The sequence below is a fragment of the Erigeron canadensis genome, chromosome 6, assembly GCF_010389155.1.
Source record: "Erigeron canadensis isolate Cc75 chromosome 6, C_canadensis_v1, whole genome shotgun sequence".
Lineage (NCBI taxonomy): Eukaryota > Viridiplantae > Streptophyta > Magnoliopsida > Asterales > Asteraceae > Erigeron > Erigeron canadensis.
The window spans coordinates 4,295,347-4,315,083 of record NC_057766.1 but is presented as its reverse complement, the minus strand read 5'-3'; the positions used below and the strand labels follow the sequence as shown (position 1 = coordinate 4,315,083).

The 19,737-nt window shown below is 34.4% G+C and overlaps 2 protein-coding genes and 1 long non-coding RNA gene across 6 annotated transcripts; 2 read left to right on the top strand and 1 right to left on the bottom strand.

Annotated features, from left to right (window-relative positions):
- Positions 1-46: 46 nt before the first annotated feature.
- Positions 47-5,818, bottom strand: LOC122605917. 3 transcript variants are annotated; one of them, XR_006324751.1, is made up of 7 exons: positions 5,504-5,818; positions 4,107-4,518; positions 1,186-1,296; positions 1,044-1,109; positions 833-889; positions 487-571; positions 47-357 (listed from the first exon to the last, which is right to left on the bottom strand). It is a non-coding gene; the product is annotated as an uncharacterized LOC122605917 (long non-coding RNA). The 3 variants fall into 3 exon arrangements; XR_006324752.1 differs by lacking the exons at positions 4,107-4,518; positions 5,504-5,818 and adding an exon at positions 1,636-1,654; XR_006324750.1 differs by lacking the exons at positions 4,107-4,518; positions 5,504-5,818 and having other exon boundaries at positions 1,186-1,617.
- Positions 5,819-10,831: 5,013 nt separating this feature from the next.
- On the top strand, positions 10,832-17,158 carry LOC122602514. Of its 2 annotated transcripts, none has more exons than XM_043775127.1 (7): positions 10,832-11,070; positions 11,730-12,341; positions 13,395-13,582; positions 14,569-14,783; positions 15,148-15,344; positions 16,404-16,529; positions 16,687-17,158. In XM_043775127.1, exons 1-7 carry the CDS (start codon positions 10,915-10,917, stop codon positions 16,783-16,785), a joined length of 1,593 nt encoding a protein of 530 aa, XP_043631062.1. In that variant the 5' UTR covers positions 10,832-10,914; the 3' UTR covers positions 16,786-17,158. The 2 variants fall into 2 exon arrangements, with proteins under 2 accessions (XP_043631062.1, XP_043631063.1); XM_043775128.1 differs by having other exon boundaries at positions 10,839-11,070; positions 15,151-15,344.
- LOC122604157 (F-box/kelch-repeat protein At3g23880-like) lies at positions 16,916-18,441 on the top strand. Its single transcript, XM_043777055.1, has 2 exons — positions 16,916-16,954; positions 17,482-18,441. The coding sequence occupies exons 1-2, from the start codon at positions 16,916-16,918 to the stop codon at positions 18,439-18,441; spliced, it is 999 nt and encodes a 332-aa protein (XP_043632990.1).
- Positions 18,442-19,737: the final 1,296 nt, after the last annotated feature.

The window sequence follows — 19,737 nt, the reverse complement described above, 5'->3', positions numbered from 1 at the left end:
TTTCGACTACCATGATAAATTATGCACTAAACGACAAGAGTTATTATAAGAGACAGACACATTTGTTTTTATTTCTTTTATAAACTTAAAACTCATAGCAATTGGAGCACACTTTTACAAACAAAATCAAAAAAAATTCATATTTTAATAAAACTAAACAAATCCACACTTAGTATACTAACTCTGGTCAACCTGAAAACCAAGTGAGTATTCAATGAGTTTATGTTTACCCACTTCGACATTGGTTTACATATTGCAGCTGTCTTAGACGAAACTGTATGATCCAAGCAACTCGTTAAATCTCTTTCTTTAATACAATACAGCAGTTCCAAAGAAAAGGTTACATATTGCAAGAATCTGCAGTTTTAAGAATTAATCCTCATTCTCGTTTCTTTTTGTAAATCACAACACATTAAAGATTCAAGCAAACAACAAACGAAAAAAAAAAGAAGCCAAAAACAAAACAGAAAAGGAGTTCAGGCACACCTCACAGCAAAGCACATCAAAATGAATGCCTTCTTGCACTCGGGACAATGGCCAAAGTGGGTTCATTATCTATCTCGGGTCAGAACTGCATATAAAAGAACTTAGGATACTTCAAAACCAAAGAGATACTTCAAAACATGTCACCGTGTATAATTAATACAGTATTATTCTAGGATTTGCTGGTCAGATTCAAAATTTTTAAAACTTCAAGATCTCTTTGCACTACTTATGTAAGATCAAGAGCAGAAAACATATAGACAGTATTGCTTCGTGTAGGAAGCTTGAAAAATGAATGATGTTTTCGAAACATACATTTAAGAAGCTTTATGAGAACCAAGTTTCTTACCAACATCGATAAAAGGCTTCTGACCAAGCTCGCCCATTACCGTATCACACACTTTGTCTACATAAAACACACATGTAATTATCACAAATATATCTATCAAATATTTAATGTAAATCTGTTTGATCAATAAATCATAACTGGATTGGAATTTTCTTTCAAGCATTTTATCAAACATCTTTCGTGCACTTCTCATTATCTACAAAAAACTTACTGATAAATCCCGTTTCTGTTGTTGTTCATCTTCAACCCAGTTGAACAAACCAACCACCATATCTATCTGGAAAAAAAAAACAAAAAAACCTCAAACTCATGTATAATACCCAATCTGGGATTCAAAAGATGAAAAACTATACCTGTTGAATGTTGATAAGTCAGAAACAATTCAGGGGAGATTCTGTGAAATTTGGGATAAAGCTTTTTCTTGTCTAGATCGAAATCAGAATCTTAATAGTGTTCCTCAACAACTTCAAAATTGAAATATTAAAAAGTTTCAAAGAAGAGCAGCAAGAGAGAGAGACTATGCAAAAAGTTGCCATTTAGTGAGTGAATAGAAGACACACTTGTAGATTTATTCAAAATTTAAAATCCCGCCCATCCTCTCATCTCTATCCCGCCCATTCTCTCTTCTCTCTCTTGTGGCAGATAGTACACGCATCTCCCTCTCTCTTCTGTACATACACACAGATATGCAATATACATACGAATTTTTATACAAAAAAACCTAGTGACATAATCAAGTATGTGTATAATCTCTTGAGATTATCCTAAGCTCTTCGACAAGTAGGATTAAGTGAGATCATCACCTAAGCTCCTTTAGTAGGATGATGATGATGATGAAAGTATATAAGTATAAAACCTTTGTGGCAGTCGATCGGAGTTTTTTTTGGCCGAAGGTTTTTTCTTAAGGTCGAGAATATGTGAAGTTTTTTTCTAGGTGGTATATATATAGATAATAATAATACAGATTTTTTTATAAGTTTTTTTTAATGAAGGTCGGTCATTTTTTATTAAATAAATTTAAAAAAAAATAGAGGATGAATAAGGAGGAAGTATTAGACTAAAGGAAGGGGATTAAGGATGCCAAGTGTACCCCCAACCTCCTCTTTTAGTTGTATTATAGATAGATTTGTTTCTTTCAATATCTTCAACTAAGTAATTAATAACTCCAAAACACCATATTCTTTTGTTCAGTATTTTAAAATTTTTCACCTAAAATATTTATATACCTTAATGAAATTATTTACAAAATACATTCCTCACCCTCTAGAATAAGTATATCACCATCTTTTACATCAACCACTTTTACATTTATACTTACACCGTTACCTCCGTAACCACAACCACCGCCACCACCACCCTTGCCGCCATCACCACACCGCCGCATCACACGAGGATTTGTCTAATCATATATAAAACAACTAGCACGGTACCCGCACAAATGTGGCGGTGGTCGTCGTGGCGACGGTGTCGTGGTAGGGGTGATTGTTGGTGATGGAGGCGGCGTAAGCAACATAAAAAAGTTATACATTGAGGTGCTATTTTGACCGATTTGTGTATAGACAGTTCTATTGAAGTTATGGTTTGACTCTAAAAACACCTAGAATAAAATAGCTTAAAACTTAAAGGGAACAAGTCAGAAGTTTCCCAAAGTGTAAAACATATAAAACCCATAAGTCATGTAATTAAAAAATGAGATTATTTATGAGATAAGTTTTGCAATTATGTTTCAAAACACAACCTCGATAGAAAATTTGTAACCTTTTGGCCAGAAACATTTAGGTCAACCAAACTCAAGTCACAAAAAAAAAACCTTTATGACTTAAACCTATTTGACTTGTTATCCTGCCTATCCACCCATTAGTCTACTTTCAAAATTTGAACGCGTAAAGCATGGTCTAGAGTGCCATCTAAAAGCCTCACTACATCTTATTTAAACTAATAATGGCAAACATTATCTACTAAAAGTAACTGTAACAGAGAGAAAATACAACTAGAGTACCAACTTAAAGTCAAAAAACTAAAACTGCCTTTTTCCACTCTTATCAGTGGCATTAGAGTCTCTATAACAATAACATGACTATAATGAGAATAGCCATCCAATGACTCTAAAAAACAATGTAATAGCAAAACTTATGATGTTGAATAAAAGGCACAATGAACGGATTTGAGATGTATTTAACATCCACCGGCCAATTAAAGGCAGTCCATGATGAATAAATCAATCTAATTTGATGTTCCAAATCGGTCACAATGATTGTCCTGTTACCATCACCGCGCAACCCTGACCATCTCACCATTGCCGCACAATCCTAAGCCTGTTATCATCAAACTCGCTGAACGATCGTTCTTAACCTCACCACTGCACAATCCTACCACCTATCTGGTTAGTACATGTGGAAGCTATTGATGGGTTGCTCCTATTAGTCTATTACCACAGATGAAAGCTCCTTTCCTACAGATCCAATTGCATTATCACAAGTCCCGTACGCTAATATGTCATTTCACCACTGGTTGCTGCTACATCTCTAGTTTTTGGAAGCAGAATTGAGTGCTTTAATACGGATTTTGTGACCCAGAGTTAACTGTGATAGATATAGACAAAAAATAAAGAAAAAATAAAAGAGAGAGAGAGAGAGAGATAGCCTCATCAATATGCCCATTAAACAATTTTCCCAAAAGAAAATGTATCACATTTCAAGACTTAAGGGTGTTGGCAAACCACGGCTTGAAGCAATCCCCATGGTTACACCACCGCTGAGGGTGCAGCTTTACCGTGGTTTGCAGAATCACGGATTAGCAAACAACACTCCATAGCACACTCTAACTTTAATCATTATGTTTGCTCAACATCTATCAACAGTTGTGCTTCATCACACTTAGCTTATAACAGGAGTCTTTTCCTAGGATAACCGAATCTTACGGTAGTTTCATCATCACCCATAAGCTTAATGGAGGAAAAAGGCAGGGTGGTTCAAACTTGAAACTTCAAACAAGAATCACAAAAAAGCCAAAGTAAAGCCTAATTCAATCTTCTATACAATCCAATATCGACCACATAACATATCTCTACTAGTTGTTTCCCAGAAAGCCGAGCTGAATTGCCAAGTATTGTTCGAACAAGCTACAGGATGAATCATCCGGGGGCCAATACGAGAGAGGTAAATAATGTAACATTATCTTAAAGGGACATGGCGACTTGAACACCTAACCTCCACTTTAAATAATAATAAGAATAATCATAAAAAGTAAGGGATGCAGCATATATAATAATAACCTTTGGCCTTCTTTTTGAACTTGCAAAGTTGGCATTGAACGTACTTTCTGGAATCCAAAAGACAGCATGCTTTCACATCTCACAAAACAAGAAATCATTTTGATGTACGCTATCCATCATCATTTTAGCAATAGAGTACTTTTCAAGGAGTTTCTCCGACAACAATAAAAAAAAAAATTAAATACAATTTTTTGCCACACTGCACAATAAACTCAACTCAGTAGCCACTAACAGCATCTATAATCTTTACTAAATAATGATAACCACAAGATTCTGGCCAAAACCATATGCGCACAAGTTGGAGCTACTGTAATACTCTAGTTAACAGGACAAGTGATTGAGAAACACACCTGTGATCGAATTATTGTACGTATTATATAGTGGCATACAGAGCTTGGTTTAAAATGTGTACCTGTAAGCACGAAACAAGGACCTAACGGTGTACTCAACCATACCATCTTTTATAACTCTTAATCAAAAGGTGGGCATACAGCTAGTTAAGATGACCACTACATATTTGCAAATAATGGTTTCATAACGGGTGATTAGGTTAGATTCGGAAATGTAACAAAACATGCCACTTTAAAAAATATTGTGTATGCATTCATGTCAAATGAGTCGGGTTGGCATGTTAACTTTCTTTCCGGAATCACTCTTGATTATGCACAATACAACAAGGGTTAGTATAACAGACAAACGTCTCTGGCAAAGTGAGCATGGCAACTGGAAAAGTGTTAAAGTACAAATACTAATCATAATGATTAAATGTCAACAAAGTAATAGTGCATGATTTTTAGAATGAACATGACTAATGCTAAACATGGATATCACAGATAACAAAAGCATGAAGCTATTTGTAAAGAGTTCAAAATTTTCTTAACTTTTAATATGTATGAATCTTGTATACTCAAATCTCTAGAACCTTGCTTGCATCTTTCAGAAATCCTCTATTCGAATGCAGACTTTGCAACGTGGTCATTATCTCTCCTCTTTATCTCAATGACCATGCAAAAGTAGTGTTTCCATGTAAGAATGCACATAAAAGGTACGATGGAATCCATAAATTCCGATATTAGTGATGGTTTTAGATTCTGGTTCGTACATAGCAAGTCCACGTTCCAATTTATGATAATCTTCCTTGTCGTTAAACACTACGATTATGGGTGCACCACTGTTTCGGAATGCTAGTGTTTTAGGTACACGAATAGAGTATAGCCTATTAAAGAATCTAGTACAGCCATGCCCAATCATAATCCATAAATGATAAAAATCCCTCTCGAACTCTGACTCGAGAACAGCAAGAGACTCCCTCAGGTTATATAGTGGCAAAGAAACACCGGTATTCTTACATAACCATTACTAACTTTGTAAACTGAATCGGGAACGAAGACACTAACCTTTTGATGAGGGAAAGTGTCATCATCATCCACAATGGACACGTATTTTACCGGTCCATCACGGCGGCGATCTCGTGTCCTTATAAGGCAGATGATGACGATTGTGGGCCTGATGATGGCGGAGGGTATGAGCCTTAACGAACTCCTTGCTGTCGATCTCAGCCCTCCATGCCTTTGACACCGATCGGCACCGAATCACAGATTTTGTATCGGGGATTCTCTGAATGATTTCCGTTTGAATCTCGGAAGGGATGTTATTATCCAACATTCTTTTGATTCGGTTTTTGGGAGGAAGGGGACGGTTGTTCTGTTGGGTCATGGGTCGGATAGGGCTTGGTTGGTTTGTATTTACATTAAGAATTATATTTGGATGCATTGGGCTTAAATTGGGCTTAAATATTTATATATTAACTATAAAAGAGGGTCCGCGTACAATGCGGCAACTAAGACCGTGACAGGTGTTGGTGGCGATAATAATTGATGCATTTAGAAACGCACTCAAATGGCTCAAGAGCACATATATGATCAATGACAATAAACCTTCACGGTTGTCTTTGACAAAACGTCAATATTCTTATAAACTCAAATAATATTCGACTTCCCTATAGAATAACCTAAGACCATATTTATACTAATTCTCATACCATTAAACTAGGAAACAAATCAATCTTTAATTATTTATTAAAATAAAAAGATAACTTATAAAAATAAAAGATAAGTTAAAATAAACACAATACGGGTCTGGTTACGGGTCTCCAGCATCAATAATGATGGCAATGATGGTGACGGTTACAAAATAGTTACTAATGTAAAGGTAATTGATGTAAAATGAAGATTGTAGTTATTTTAAAAGTTAAGTGATGTATGAAAATATTTAAATTAATGAATAAAAAATAGAGGTAGTTTTAATAGATATGATTGGAAAATATTTTAAGAATATTTTGCATAGATGTGGTGTGTGGGTTAAGAATATGTTGAATGTTAAGGGTATTTTAGTTTTTTAAAGATAGAAAATTGAAAAAGTGGGAAACGTAGTTTGTTTTATAGAGAAGTAAAGATTTACATTTATATATATATATATATATATATATTTTTAATTATATTCAAAGTTGTTTCTGCAATTTAGCTATACCACTATATAAAAATTAGAAGCCCATGTTGAAAAGTTAGAATAAATGGGACATGCGAATTGACCAAAATACCTTTAGAATTCAGCATCAACCCTTAATATTAAATTACACCATTAGTCCATTATATTCTAAAATATCTATTAACTCCCTTTAAATCAAATACCTTGATCTACACAAATTGATGTTGCCACCACTGTCACCATCCGTCGCCGCTATCACACTACTGCCGTGCGTCATCGTCGACTCATCGCCGCATTGCGCGGGTACCATGCTTGTTTTGATTAGAGTAAATTACATTTTCTACAATTAAGAGAGAGTGCAAGTTTAGGGAGTGTATGTAAACAACCAAAAGTGTTTTTTTTTTAATATTATTATAATGACATCTGATTACAATATGATAAGATTAAACAATTAGAAATACATTTTAAAAGACAACAATGTGTGAATGTGGACAAAAAAAATCAGAAACATCCATTGAGATACTTTTCAGTTCCCATATTATCTTTATAAATTCAGATTTAAAAAAAGGGGGGTTGAAGAGACAAATGTGCATATATTGTGCATTAGGTCAAAAAATAAATGCATCATACATTGAAAAAAAATTCAACTCTTGAATGCAAAGACTAAGGAGATGACTTCCTAAATGATTAAAATCTTTTGTGTACCGTCTAACAATCTCACTACATCTTATTTATATTAATAATATCAGACATTAGCTACTAAAAGTAACTGTAACAAAGATAAAATACAACTAGAGTGCCAACTTAAAGTCAGAATACTAAAACTGCATTTTTCCACTCTTATCAATGGCATTAGAGTCTATCTCAGAATAACATGTTACTTAATAAAGAAAAATATGTATGAGAAGTTTGGTGTAATTTTAATTTGTGGTAATGCAATTTCATCTACAATAAAAACATTTACCATAACCATAATGACAGTATAATGACTTTATAAAAACAATGTAATAAAATGAATAAAAGGCACATCAAAGGGATTTAAGATGTATTTAACATCCACAGGCCAATTAAAGGCAGTCCATTATAAATAAAGCAATCTAATTTGATGTTGCAGATCGGTCACAATGAGTGTCCTCTCACCATACCGCGCAACCCTGGCCGTTCCACCATCACCGTACAGCCCTAACGTTTTCACCATTGCCGCATAATCCTAAGCATGTCATCATCGAACTCGCTGAACCAGCGTTCTCAACCTCACCATTGCACAATCCTACCACAAAACTGGTTAGTACATGTGGAAGCTATTGATGGGTTGCTCCTATTACCACAGATGAAAGCTTCTTTCCTGCAGATCCAACTGCATTACCACAAGTCCCATGTGCTAATATGTCATTTCACCACTAGTTTTTGGGAGCAGAATTGAGTGATTTAATACAAATTTTGTGAACCAGAGTTACCTGGGATAGATATAAACAAAAAAAGGAAAAAGAGATAGCCTCATCAATATGCCCATTATAAAATTTTCTCGAAAGAAAATGTATCACATTTCAGGATGAAGGGTGTTGGCAAACTGCCTCAACCAAGCCCCGCGGTTACACCATCGATGAGGGTGTGGCTTCACCATGGTTTGAAGAACCACGGCTTCACAAACGACACTCCAAAGCACACTAACTTTTATCATTATGTTTGTTGGGAATCTATGAACATATGTGTTCCATCACACTTAGCATATAACAGTAACATTTCCTGGGATAAGCAAATCTTACGGAAGTTTCACCATCACCCGTAGGCTTAATGGAGGAGAAAGCAGGGTGGTTCAAACTTCAAACTTCAAACAAGGACTACAAAAATGCTAAGGTGAAGCCTAATTCAATCTTTTATACAATCCAATATCCACCACATAACATATCTCTACTACTTGCTTCCCAGGAAGCCGAGCTGAATTGCCAAGCATTGTTCGAACAAGCCCAGGCATGTTCCATGCGGGGCCAATACTAGAGGGGTAAATAATGTAACATTATCATTAAAGGGACACGACGACTTGAACACCTAACCTCTACTTTAGATAATAATAAGAATAATCATTATTAGTGAACGATGAAGCAAGTTAATAACCTTTGGCCTTCTTTTTGAACTTGCAAAGTTGGCACTGAACATACTTTCTGAAAACAAAAGACAACATGTTTCCACATATCTCAACAAAACAAGAAATCATATTGGTGTACGCTTATCAATCATCATTTTAGCAATTAGTTTTCAAGCAGTTTTTCCCCAACCCACTTATAACAACAATAAAAAATATAAAACAATTTTTTGCCACACTGTACAATAGACTCAACTCAATAGCCACTAACATCATCTATAATCTTTACTAAATAATGATAACCACAAGATGATGGCCAAAACCATATGGGTGCAAGTTGGATCTACTGTAATACACTAGTTAACGGGATAAGTGATTGAATTACTGTACGGATTATATAGTAGCATACAGAGCTGAGAGCTTACTGCTTAATTTAAAAGATGTACTTGTAAGCACAAAACAAGGACCTAACGATGTACTCAACCCATACCATCTTTCATAATTCTTGATCAAAGGTAGGCATTCAGCAAGTTAAGATGAACACTACATATTTGCAAATAATGGTTTCATAATGGGTAATTAGGTCAGATTCGGAAATGGATCAAAACATGCCACTCTAAAAAATAGCATATGCATCCATGCCAAATGAGTCGGGTTGGCATGCTAACTTTCTTACCAGCATCACTCTAGATTATGCACTAAATGACAAGAGTTAGTATAACAGACAAAAACCTTTCTTTTTATTCCTTTTATAAACACCTTGAACTTAAAAGCCATTATAGCATCAAACGGCAATGGAAGCAGATTATGCACTAAATGTCATACCTTTTATAATTTTTTTATATTGTATTTTTTTCAGTGAAAAATAATTAATCCATTTAAACATTAGCTTAAAAATCCCCCTAAAAGTATATAAATGTGACATGTGTATTCCACTAATTATCTTACCTAATATCACCTTGATTTTTCACATGCATGTCGTTATTTTAGGATTTTTAGACTAATAATCATTACCCTATCTTTATACTAACTACTAGCTATTTAGTCCACATATTATGCGGGCAACATTTAATTTTTTAAAGATACAAAACAATGGACGTGTTTAACTTTTTATTTTGTTGAACACTTTTACATTATATATATTGAATAAATGATGTTAAAAATCTAACGACAATTCAAATCATACCTCTAACTCCAAAATAATATTACAAAAATCAATTTTGATCTACAAATTTGTTTATTATTTCAATAAAAATCTTCCATGATTTAGGGGGTGTTTGGTATTAAAAACAAAATCTGCGTTTTAAAAATAAATTATGTGTTTTCAAAACTGCTTTATAAAAAAGCATGTAGGTACATTCTTATCAAAAACTGCGTTTTCATGGCCAATAATCATTTTTTCATAAAAACACTTTTTTAGATTATTTGCGCTTTACAAACGTTATAATCACTTTATAACGCAATCCCAAACACTCTCTTAAAATAAATTGTTAATTTTTTTTTATGATGTCATAAAAATATCAAGATTGTATATTAATGGATGCCATGCAAGTTTTTTTTTAAATAATATGACATCATCACAATTTTATTTTATTAAGAGATAATAAAAATAGAAATCTTTATTTTTTTTTTACCTAAACTTAGGCCTTGTTTCTTTTTAATTAACAAACTTAATAGTTAAAAACTTAATCATTAATGGTGCCCGCGCGATGCAGCGGTGATGGTGGTAACGACAAAGGTGTGGCTGCGGCAATTGTGGCGATGATGTACGGCGGTAAGGGTTAATATGATTATTTAAGGATTGGAGAATCTATGTTGTAGTTTATTTTATTAAGGGTATTATAGGTATTTAGGTAAAAATGTTTAAATTAATAAATAAATAAAAAGGGTAATATAGTCATTTTAGGTTCTTAATTACTTAAAAGGGAAAGGGAGTTTGCATATAGATAACCGTTAATTACTTGTATTTTGCTTGATATATATAAAAAAACTCTTAAACGAAATAATTAATAAAGATATCTAGAATTGGCCTTACGGCATCACGAAAGGGTGTTTCATTCATGTCGACGAACTTCAATCTAAAAACAGAAGACACCATCTTTTGTTTTCCTTTTTTAATTTTAATTGGATTTCTTAGGACACTTTGTCCTATATAAAGCAATCAATCATCATCTTTATATAAATAAATTTCCGAGTTCCAATTAATTATACAAATCAAGATTTTGAAATAAAAATAAAATGGGTGCGTCATCATCGACAGAACAAGGAGGATCGCCAGAGCAACGTGAAGCTGAATCATTAGCTGCATCAACCGGTGCCCTTACTCTTCTTCAGAAGTCTTTTTCAAATCTTTCTGATTCTCAAACTCAATCCATTCCCATTACTTCTTTACAGGTAATATAAGGCATTCGTGTAATTTAGGAGTAGGAGTAAGATAGTTTGCCTTTCTAATAAAAACAAGCAATAGTACCCGCGCAATGCGGTGGTGAGATGGTGGGGTGATAGGTCATAGAGGTGATAAGTCATAAAGTACGATAGCCAAATGACTTAGCAGTACGGGCTTCGTACTCGGATTTAAAAATTCGTCGAAAGTATATCGAATGACATCTCTGATAAAGAGCATGAAATTTTAAGAACACCCATACAGTTTTTATAATTTATTGATATACGGTTTTTGAGATAAAAGATTTTTAATAAATTAGAGGAATAAAATGATTTATGGAGGAGAGAGAAAAAAATGCGTGGTTGAGATTTGAGGAGAGAGAAAAAAATGAGTGGTTGGGATTTAAGGGCATTATAGGTATATTAGTTAGAGAGGTTTAAATTAACGAATAAAGGAGGGTAATTTAGGTAGTTCAAATCATCTTTTGAGATTTAAAAAAGGGCAAAATGCTTTATAAGATAATATAGATAATTACTGTATAATAATAATAGTAGTTAAAAAAAGAAAAGAAACCATGAGGTTTGTGGGATATAGTTTTAAGGTGAATCAGAATACCATTTTAATAAATGTGGTTAATTTGGGTTATATTGTTTATGTTTATTCTTTTTAGGAATACTTTGAATTATCTATCGATTATCAAAGTTGTGAAGCATCCTTCAAACCAGAAAACTTTCCTGCATTACTGAGTCATTTAGGCCATTCAATCGTTGATCAGTTTTTCACAGCAGAAAAAGGCGGTCTAAATTGGATTGCATTCTTGAATGGCTATACCAAATGCTGTGGGCGGATGCCAACATCAAACGCATTGAATAATTTGTTAAGGTTATTTCAAATAGCAACTGTGAAGTCGGGAGCCACAACAGGATTGCAGGTTGAGTCTAGTGACGAGGATTTAAAGATAAACGGGTATCTACTTCCAGCTGATTTGTTGATGCTTCTTTGGATGTGTTGGGTTATGTCTTGGAATTCTAGCAGTTTGACGTTATCCAAAGGGAAAGGAAAATTTGGTCTTCCGGATATAAATAATTTAGTATTATCTGCTGTTTCTTCGTGTGCGGAAGGTGGTGCAGAATTAAATATATGGGATGACAATCTTTTAGGCTCTGATATACAACTTCCAGTAGGGAAGCTTCATGTGTGGGTACTGAAAACCGTTCCCAACCTTCCTGATTGCTTGGTGCAGTTCGTTCATTCTAGACTTTCAAACTCTGTGTCTCAACAGGTACTGCATTCTTGTTAGCTTTTACTTAGAGGTGGCAAAATGGGTGCCAGACTGGTTAGATTTTTACGAAATTTGTAGAATTAGATTAGGTTGTCTTAATTCACCTACTTTCCAAATGATGTGCTTTATTTTGAACAGCAGATACTTTTTTAGATTTTTAATAGTTATTGTGTGAAGTATACACATATGATGTGATTTCCTGAATAAAATGATTTACACTTTTGATGACTCTGGACCCGCAGGACCTGCACCTTTGAGAAACACAAGAATAGGTTCCGATACATGACATATGAGGCAATGAATATGTCTTTGTTGTCTTTTGTTGAACCGTTTTGTTGATGGTTTACAGTGGGTCTAATTCATATGTTTAATAATGATGGCATAGTTTTGAGGTTTAAATCAAATTTGTGAGAATTTAACAAAAGTTTATTTCGTTCTTTAGTTTTCGGAGTTTCATGGAAGTCCCTCCTTTTGGGGTTTTACCAGTAGGGGATATCAGTATTACAACTTGCAAAGATGGATAGTCCAAATTAGGATTTTTCATGTTACAACTTTCAAAAGTAAGGACTATCACTGTAATTATAAAAGCTAAAGGAGAAAAATTATAAGTTTTAAATGCAGGGACTATCAATACATACACATTGAGTATAACAGTGAGCTATGAAATTAAATTACCAAAAATAAAATACATTAGAAAGTAAAAGGAAAAATAAGTTTTGGTTGGCAGCTCAAGCAACCTATTTTCACTCCTAAATATTTACTTGAAATTACTTTCACCCTTATCCAACCAGCCAGACCTCTCTTTTTGCTTCTTATATCTAAATCAATTTAGCTCTTCTGTTATTTTCACTAAAAGAATATAAAAAATGAGTTCAAAGGAACGATTTATCTTTTAACTTGTTCTGATTGATCCTGGTGTTATTCTACTAAACTCTACGTGTAAACATGTGTTAATGTGTGTAATGTGCTTGAATTCCAGTAATATATTAAATTTGTTGCGGATATGGTGATATTTCCATCAGCTGAGTTAGTTGCGGTTGATATTGATGGCAGGACAAATTGGAACCAGCCTCCTCATCCACCAGCGATCCTGGCTCAATAGCACACTCCAATACCTATCTTCTGACTTCTGGCAGGGCATGGTCAATATCCCTTACCTTAAGAAGTACAATGCGTGAGGAAATTTTAAAAACATGCTTTGCACCTGATGTTAATGAAGTTAAAGAAAACATTCTATATAGGTATGCGTCCTTTTTCATCTTATCTATTTTCCATTATGTATATAGTCGATGTCATATACTTGTTTACATTATCTATTGCTTGAGCTCAACAATGTTTAACTAATCCTTGTGAATTTGAGGCGTAATAATCAGATTTGAGTTTCTGGTAAACGGATTAAGGTTCTGATTATCTGATTATTTCGGGTCATAATGATCATATCTGGATGGTTTGGTAAGGAATTGCTGAAAGAAACACTAATTAGTTAGATAAATATGAAATTACCTAAGTATCCGTAACTGTAAGCAACTGGTTATTTCATTCAATCGCAATGATCACTTTTTAATTGTACTTCAGAATAAGATTACCCTGTAAATGATGTATGTTATTGCATATCTCTAATACAATCTAGTTTTATCAGCGTTTTGGACTCAATCTCCTAGACCTTACATTCTTAGTGAGCTCTTTACTCACTTTGTATATGCATTTCATAATCAACCTGTCTTTCTTCTTATTAATTTTTCCCTGCATGCCCTTCAAGCTTTTGAAGTAGCATAACATACCATACTGATAGAGACATAACTACTATCTGAGCAATTTACTTGCATGTGGGCTATATAGCTTTTTTTGCAATAGTTATATTTTGTTTGGAAAACAGTGATCAGTTTGATTCAATTCCTGGTGCCACAATTTCAAGCAAGGTATAATGAGTACCACAGTCTATGGTGCAAGAGAAAATGATTTTTGTTTATCTTTTCATTTCAGTGATTGTAGAGCTGTCGTGCTCGCAAGACTATTCTCTAAAAGGCAAAAAGGAACCCACTTACCTATGTAAATATAATTATACAAATGGTAATAAAAAGTTACTCGTTTGGTATTGGACATATGAGTTAAATTTTATGTTTTTTGACTATCATAGATTCATAGTAATAGATTACAATAATTTTCATAAATGTACGAATTTGATTTGTTATGAGACTTGATATTCTGTTCCTTTAATTTCATGTAGGTCTTCTCTTCATGGCAAAGGTTTGAACAGGTTTTGGTCAAATGTAGAAGGGTATAATGGTCCGATACTTATGCTTATCTCTGCTAAATTGGAAGACCGTAGTTGCATAATTGGTGTACTTACCCACCAGGCTTACGAGAACAAAGATACTTTTTATGGAACATCTGGAAGTCTATATGCTATAAGTCCTGTCTTTGATCATTTTACGTCTTCAGGTGAGTAACTTCACAAGTGGTGTGTCAAGTGACTCTGTGGGCTTAGTAATGGGTCAAAATTGATACCTTTTGTGTGTGGATCAAATTGGGTCAGGCCAGGTTAGGTTGACCTGCCACAATGTTTTATCCTTTTTTGGTACTTCGTATATAGTAGAAATAGTAGTACTAAATATTGTTGCAAAAGTTGGTTTATCGAACTATCAAGATAGGCCTTTACAATTAGGAAACTGTAAGCATTCTGTATGCACGTTAGGCAACTGTTGACCCATTCGACTCATTTGACCTATATCATGTTTAGCCATGTGACCTGTTAAAACACAACCGACTGGCCTGTTTCAAGGACTGAGTAAATGTACTTTTCAAGCAGGTAAAGAGAAGAACTTTGTATACAGTCACTTGCACTCACCTGGTTATGAGGCAAAACCAAAGCCTGTGGGAATTGCTTTTGGAGGATCTATAGGAAACGAGAGAGTTTTAATAGATGAAGACTTTTCTAAGCTTACTGTCAGGCATCATGCATATGACAAGACGTATCAACCTGGTGCCCTATTTCCAAATCAAGTAAGTTCTTGATGTGCACACGAGTCGTGTTATTTATTGCTGTTTTAAAAGGGTGATTTGTCCTGTTTAATTTCCATTTATTGACAACATATCCTGAAAATGTTAGACGGAAATATCAACCCAAGTTTCCCAAAAACGGGTCAGTATGCCTCCCAAAGTGTATTTGAGTGGTTGCGACCTCCTTAATCCATTTATTCAGCTCATTTATTTATCTATACTTCTATATAAAAACTATAGACTCATGTTGAAAGTTAAGTATAGAAATTTATTTATCTATACTTCTATATAATTATACAACATCTCCATTAGCCCCTTTAAATTAAACACCTTTACATTAATTACCTACACCATTTGACGCCGCCACCATCATTACCATCCGTCGCCGCCATCACACTGCCGTCGCTGCCGCATTGTGCTGATACCATGCTAGTAATTTTAATGAATAGGTATTGTAAATGTTTACTATGTCAAAGGTATGCACAAAAAAGTGTTGCTCAGTCAATGCAATCCATTTTGGCCAGCAATAAGTATTATCAGATCTTGGTTTCGCCTGAGACTCAACTAGTTTATTTCATCTATTGTGAGGGACCACTTGAACCTTGGTGTATTTCTATCTACTCAATTGGAAGTCTAGAACGGAGAAAGTTTGCTTCAGATGCTGTAAAATTTCCATTCCTTTTAAGGGTTTATGCCATAAAATGAAAACATACTTCCCTGCATATATAGAGATGCACCATATACTTTTTTTTTATCATACTTTTTGATATGGTTCCAATATGCACCATTACCTTTTTAATTACATGTGTCACTTTTAAGTGTTGTTCCATTTATGGTACATGGTAGTTTAATTTATGACCATATTATTATAAATTTGAAAGTTTGATGTGTATCATACGGAATAAAGAAGTAGGTTTTATAAATAAAAATTAGTGTTTTTCCATCTAATGCTAAATGTGCTAGAAATTAGGTGATCCTCAACAAAAGAGCACTTGGTCACGTGCATGGTCAACTATGGACTTTGAAATCTTAATGTTAACCCTTGTACTCGGTTTTCTGTAGGGATACCTGCCTACTGAGGCTCAAGTATTTGACGTGGAAGTATGGGGATTAGGAGGGGGAAAGACGAAGGAATTTCAAAATTCATTCCAGAAGAGAGAAGAACTTTTCACTGAACAAAGGCGAAAGGTAACTTAAAACTCTAGTTCCAAAACCATACCTAACTGTTTCGGTCTGATTCTTTGGTATTGTTGATCATGACCCACTTTTGCACACCCTTAGACTTTCACACCTTTCCCTTGCTTCATTGCATCGTTACAAACTTTTTTTTGGCTGCTCTTTGTAGATCGACTTAAAAACTTTCACCAATTGGGAAGACTCACCTGAGAAGATGATGATGGATATGGTGTCAAATCCTAGTGCTGTTCAGCGTGAAAAGAGATAACTCAGATGTGCTTTGAGTGAAGGGGTCAATTATTTTATATTGTACAATTGAATAAAAACTCTTGGATATGGTCTTAATACGAAGGTTAATCGGCCTTTTTGCTGCTTCTACCTTTTTACAATGAAGTGAAATGGAAGGGTATATATTACATTTATTTTTCTTTGTAACGGTACTCATTTCTATCTTTCACAAATTACAAGAAATATAAGGAGGGGAGATGTAAACAACCTTACCCCCTTTGTTTCCAAAGGAGAGGGCTTTTTTTTTTAGTTCCAACTCATCGTGCTTGTTGGAAGTGTGTATCTTACATGTATATGTATAATTCTAAAATGAAATTCTGCAACTAATACGTAGATATTTGTTTCGTGTTAAACTAGTTATTATTATACGGAAGCATATTTCATGAATTTTTTGCAAATTTTTAAAAAAAGAACGGGTTCAGTAAACTGGGTTGTTCACATGTTTGGGTAAAAAAAAAAGTTTGCCTAACAAAATGATGTATTTACACTAAAAATTTTTGTATAAAACTAAGAGACGGGTTTAGGAAATTGGGTTGTTCACTTGTTTGTTTAGAAAAAAAAAGTTGCCTAACAAAATGATATATTACCTATAGGGACCGCTTATACCCTCCGCCACTCTCATGATCAGGCCCATCGCAATCTACTTATAAGCAAACGAGATTTCCTTGATGGACAGGTAAAATACGTGTCCATTGTGGATGATGACACTTTCCCACATCAAAAGGTTAGTGATGATTTTGTTCCCGATTCTGTTAACAAATTTAGACATGATTCAATAATAGTCGGTACTTCTCATGGCCTGTTTTGCGTGTATGAAGAGAAAACCAGTACAGCAGTTATCTGGAATCCTTGTATCAGAAAAACTGTTGTCATTGCAGTACCTAATCTGTTACCCGAAAAATACTACTGGACTGTTGTTGGTTTTGGCGTTTGTCCTCGGAATCTTGACCCTAAGCTTGTCAAGATTTCATATGTTTCTGCTTTCGGTAGATTAAAAGATGTAAACGCTAGCACCCAAGTTGAGGTATTTACGTTAAGTTCGGGAGGGACTTGGAGAAGTCCGTTAAGTATCAACCTTCCTCATATATCCATTGATTTTGGATATTCTCAGGCAGTTGTAGACGGGTTTATTTATTGGGTTGCCTTTGATAGGATTGATGTGGATGATGGGACAAGGAATCCCAAACTGATCATGTCATTTAATGTGACAACTGAAGAATTCACCAAAGTAAACCTCCCTCGCCCTTTAGCACTCGACCCTTATGCTGATTTGCTGGTATCTAACCTAAGGGAGTCTCTTGCTGTTCTCAAGTTCAATAAGTACACTCTGAGAGAAAATTGTGATGTATGGATGATGAATGGGCATGGTTGTGCTAGAGCCTTTAATAGGCTGTACTCGATACGTGCAACTGATGCATCACTACTATGTAAAACACTGGGATTCCGAAAGAGTGGTGCACCAATAATCGAATCGAAGAATACGAATCGTTTGGACTATTTTTATACTAATGAACATGAACTTGCTATTTATGAACCAGAATCAAAAGACATCACTCATATCGGAATTCATGGATTAGAAGGTAAATTTTTTGTGCATTCCTACAAGGAAACACTACTTTTGCTTGGCCAACAATAGAGGCCAAAGATTATGACCACATTGCAAACTGTGCATTTGAATAGAGGACTTCTGAAGATGCAAGCAAAGTTCTAGAGATTCGAGTACACCTTTCATGCAGATTACTCTTTAAACACATTACATTATAAACATTATATACTATTACTTTGTGCTGGTCTAATTTGTGTTTCAACTCTCTTCCAGTTTTCATGCATAGTATTGTTATTTCGGTTTTTTTGTATAATGCATACCAGATGATGTTTTATCATATTATGCACTATTACTTTGTGTTGGTCTAATCTTTAGGCTTTTGTTTATTTTTCCAGTATTTATATGAAATCAGGAACATCTATTAACCATCCTTTATGAAAGACAGTGCATGTCTGCTTCCTCAAAACCTTTCATACATTGAGAATTCACCTTGTTGTACTAGTACTTTCCCTTTTCATATTTTTCGTTAAATCTGTATAGCCTAATTATTGATTGCAGTTGGGCACGTTTGATGTTTGATTGGGAATATTTACCCAATTCCTTTGAAATGGGTCACTTTAATTTGGCTAATTTAATGTCTTTAATTGGATTTTTATGGCTACCTTGTGTATTGGGTGGTCAATTGGGGCCAAGCTGCAATATGTAACCCTTTTTTTTGAACTGCGATTATGTGTTAAACAAAGTGATCCAGCACATTGCTTGGATCATACAGTTACAAGAAAGTTACACCTAAGACGGCTGCAATATGTAAACCGGTCATATGTGTCGAAGTGGATAAATATTAACTCACTGAATACTTTCACTTCTTTTTCAGGTTGTCTAGAGTTGGTATACTAAGATTGAATTTGTTCAGTTTTACTGTATTAAGGATGTTTCTTCGGGACGTTCCGCCTACATTGCCTTTTAATGCTATAAGGGCTTTTTAGTTTTAAGTTGTTTATAAAAGGAATAAAAACAACTCAATCTGTCTCTTATAATTTATGGTGATATTCATGATACTTGAAAAAACCCCACTCGTTTTGATCCATTTCCGAATCTGATCTAATCACCGGTTATGGGACTATTGTTTGTAAATATGCAGTGTTTATTTTAACTAGTTGAATGCCCACTTTTGATCTAGAGTTATGGCACCGTCTAGTCTTCTACTGAAGGGAGGATATAAGAACAAATGAATGATGGTATGGGTTGAGTACATTGTAAGATCTTTGTTTCGTGCTTAGAGCTGCATATCCGCACTTCAACCATAGGTGTGCTTCTCAATCACTTATCCCATTTGACTAGCGTAATACAGTAGGTCCTACTAGGAATACCCTCCCATTATTGATT

Excerpts from the sequence above, each read along its gene's own strand:
- LOC122602514 (XM_043775127.1), top strand. The coding sequence starts at position 10,915 with ATGGGTGCGTCATCATCGACAGAACAAGGAGGATCGCCAGAGCAACGT. Across the intron at positions 12,342-13,394 it reads CAAACTCTGTGTCTCAACAG|GACAAATTGGAACCAGCCTC; the intron begins GTACTGCATTCT and ends TATTGATGGCAG. Across the intron at positions 13,583-14,568 it reads AAAGAAAACATTCTATATAG|GTCTTCTCTTCATGGCAAAG; the intron begins GTATGCGTCCTT and ends AATTTCATGTAG.
- LOC122604157 (XM_043777055.1), top strand. The coding sequence starts at position 16,916 with ATGGAAGGGTATATATTACATTTATTTTTCTTTGTAACG. Across the intron at positions 16,955-17,481 it reads ATTTATTTTTCTTTGTAACG|GTAAAATACGTGTCCATTGT; the intron begins GTACTCATTTCT and ends CTTGATGGACAG.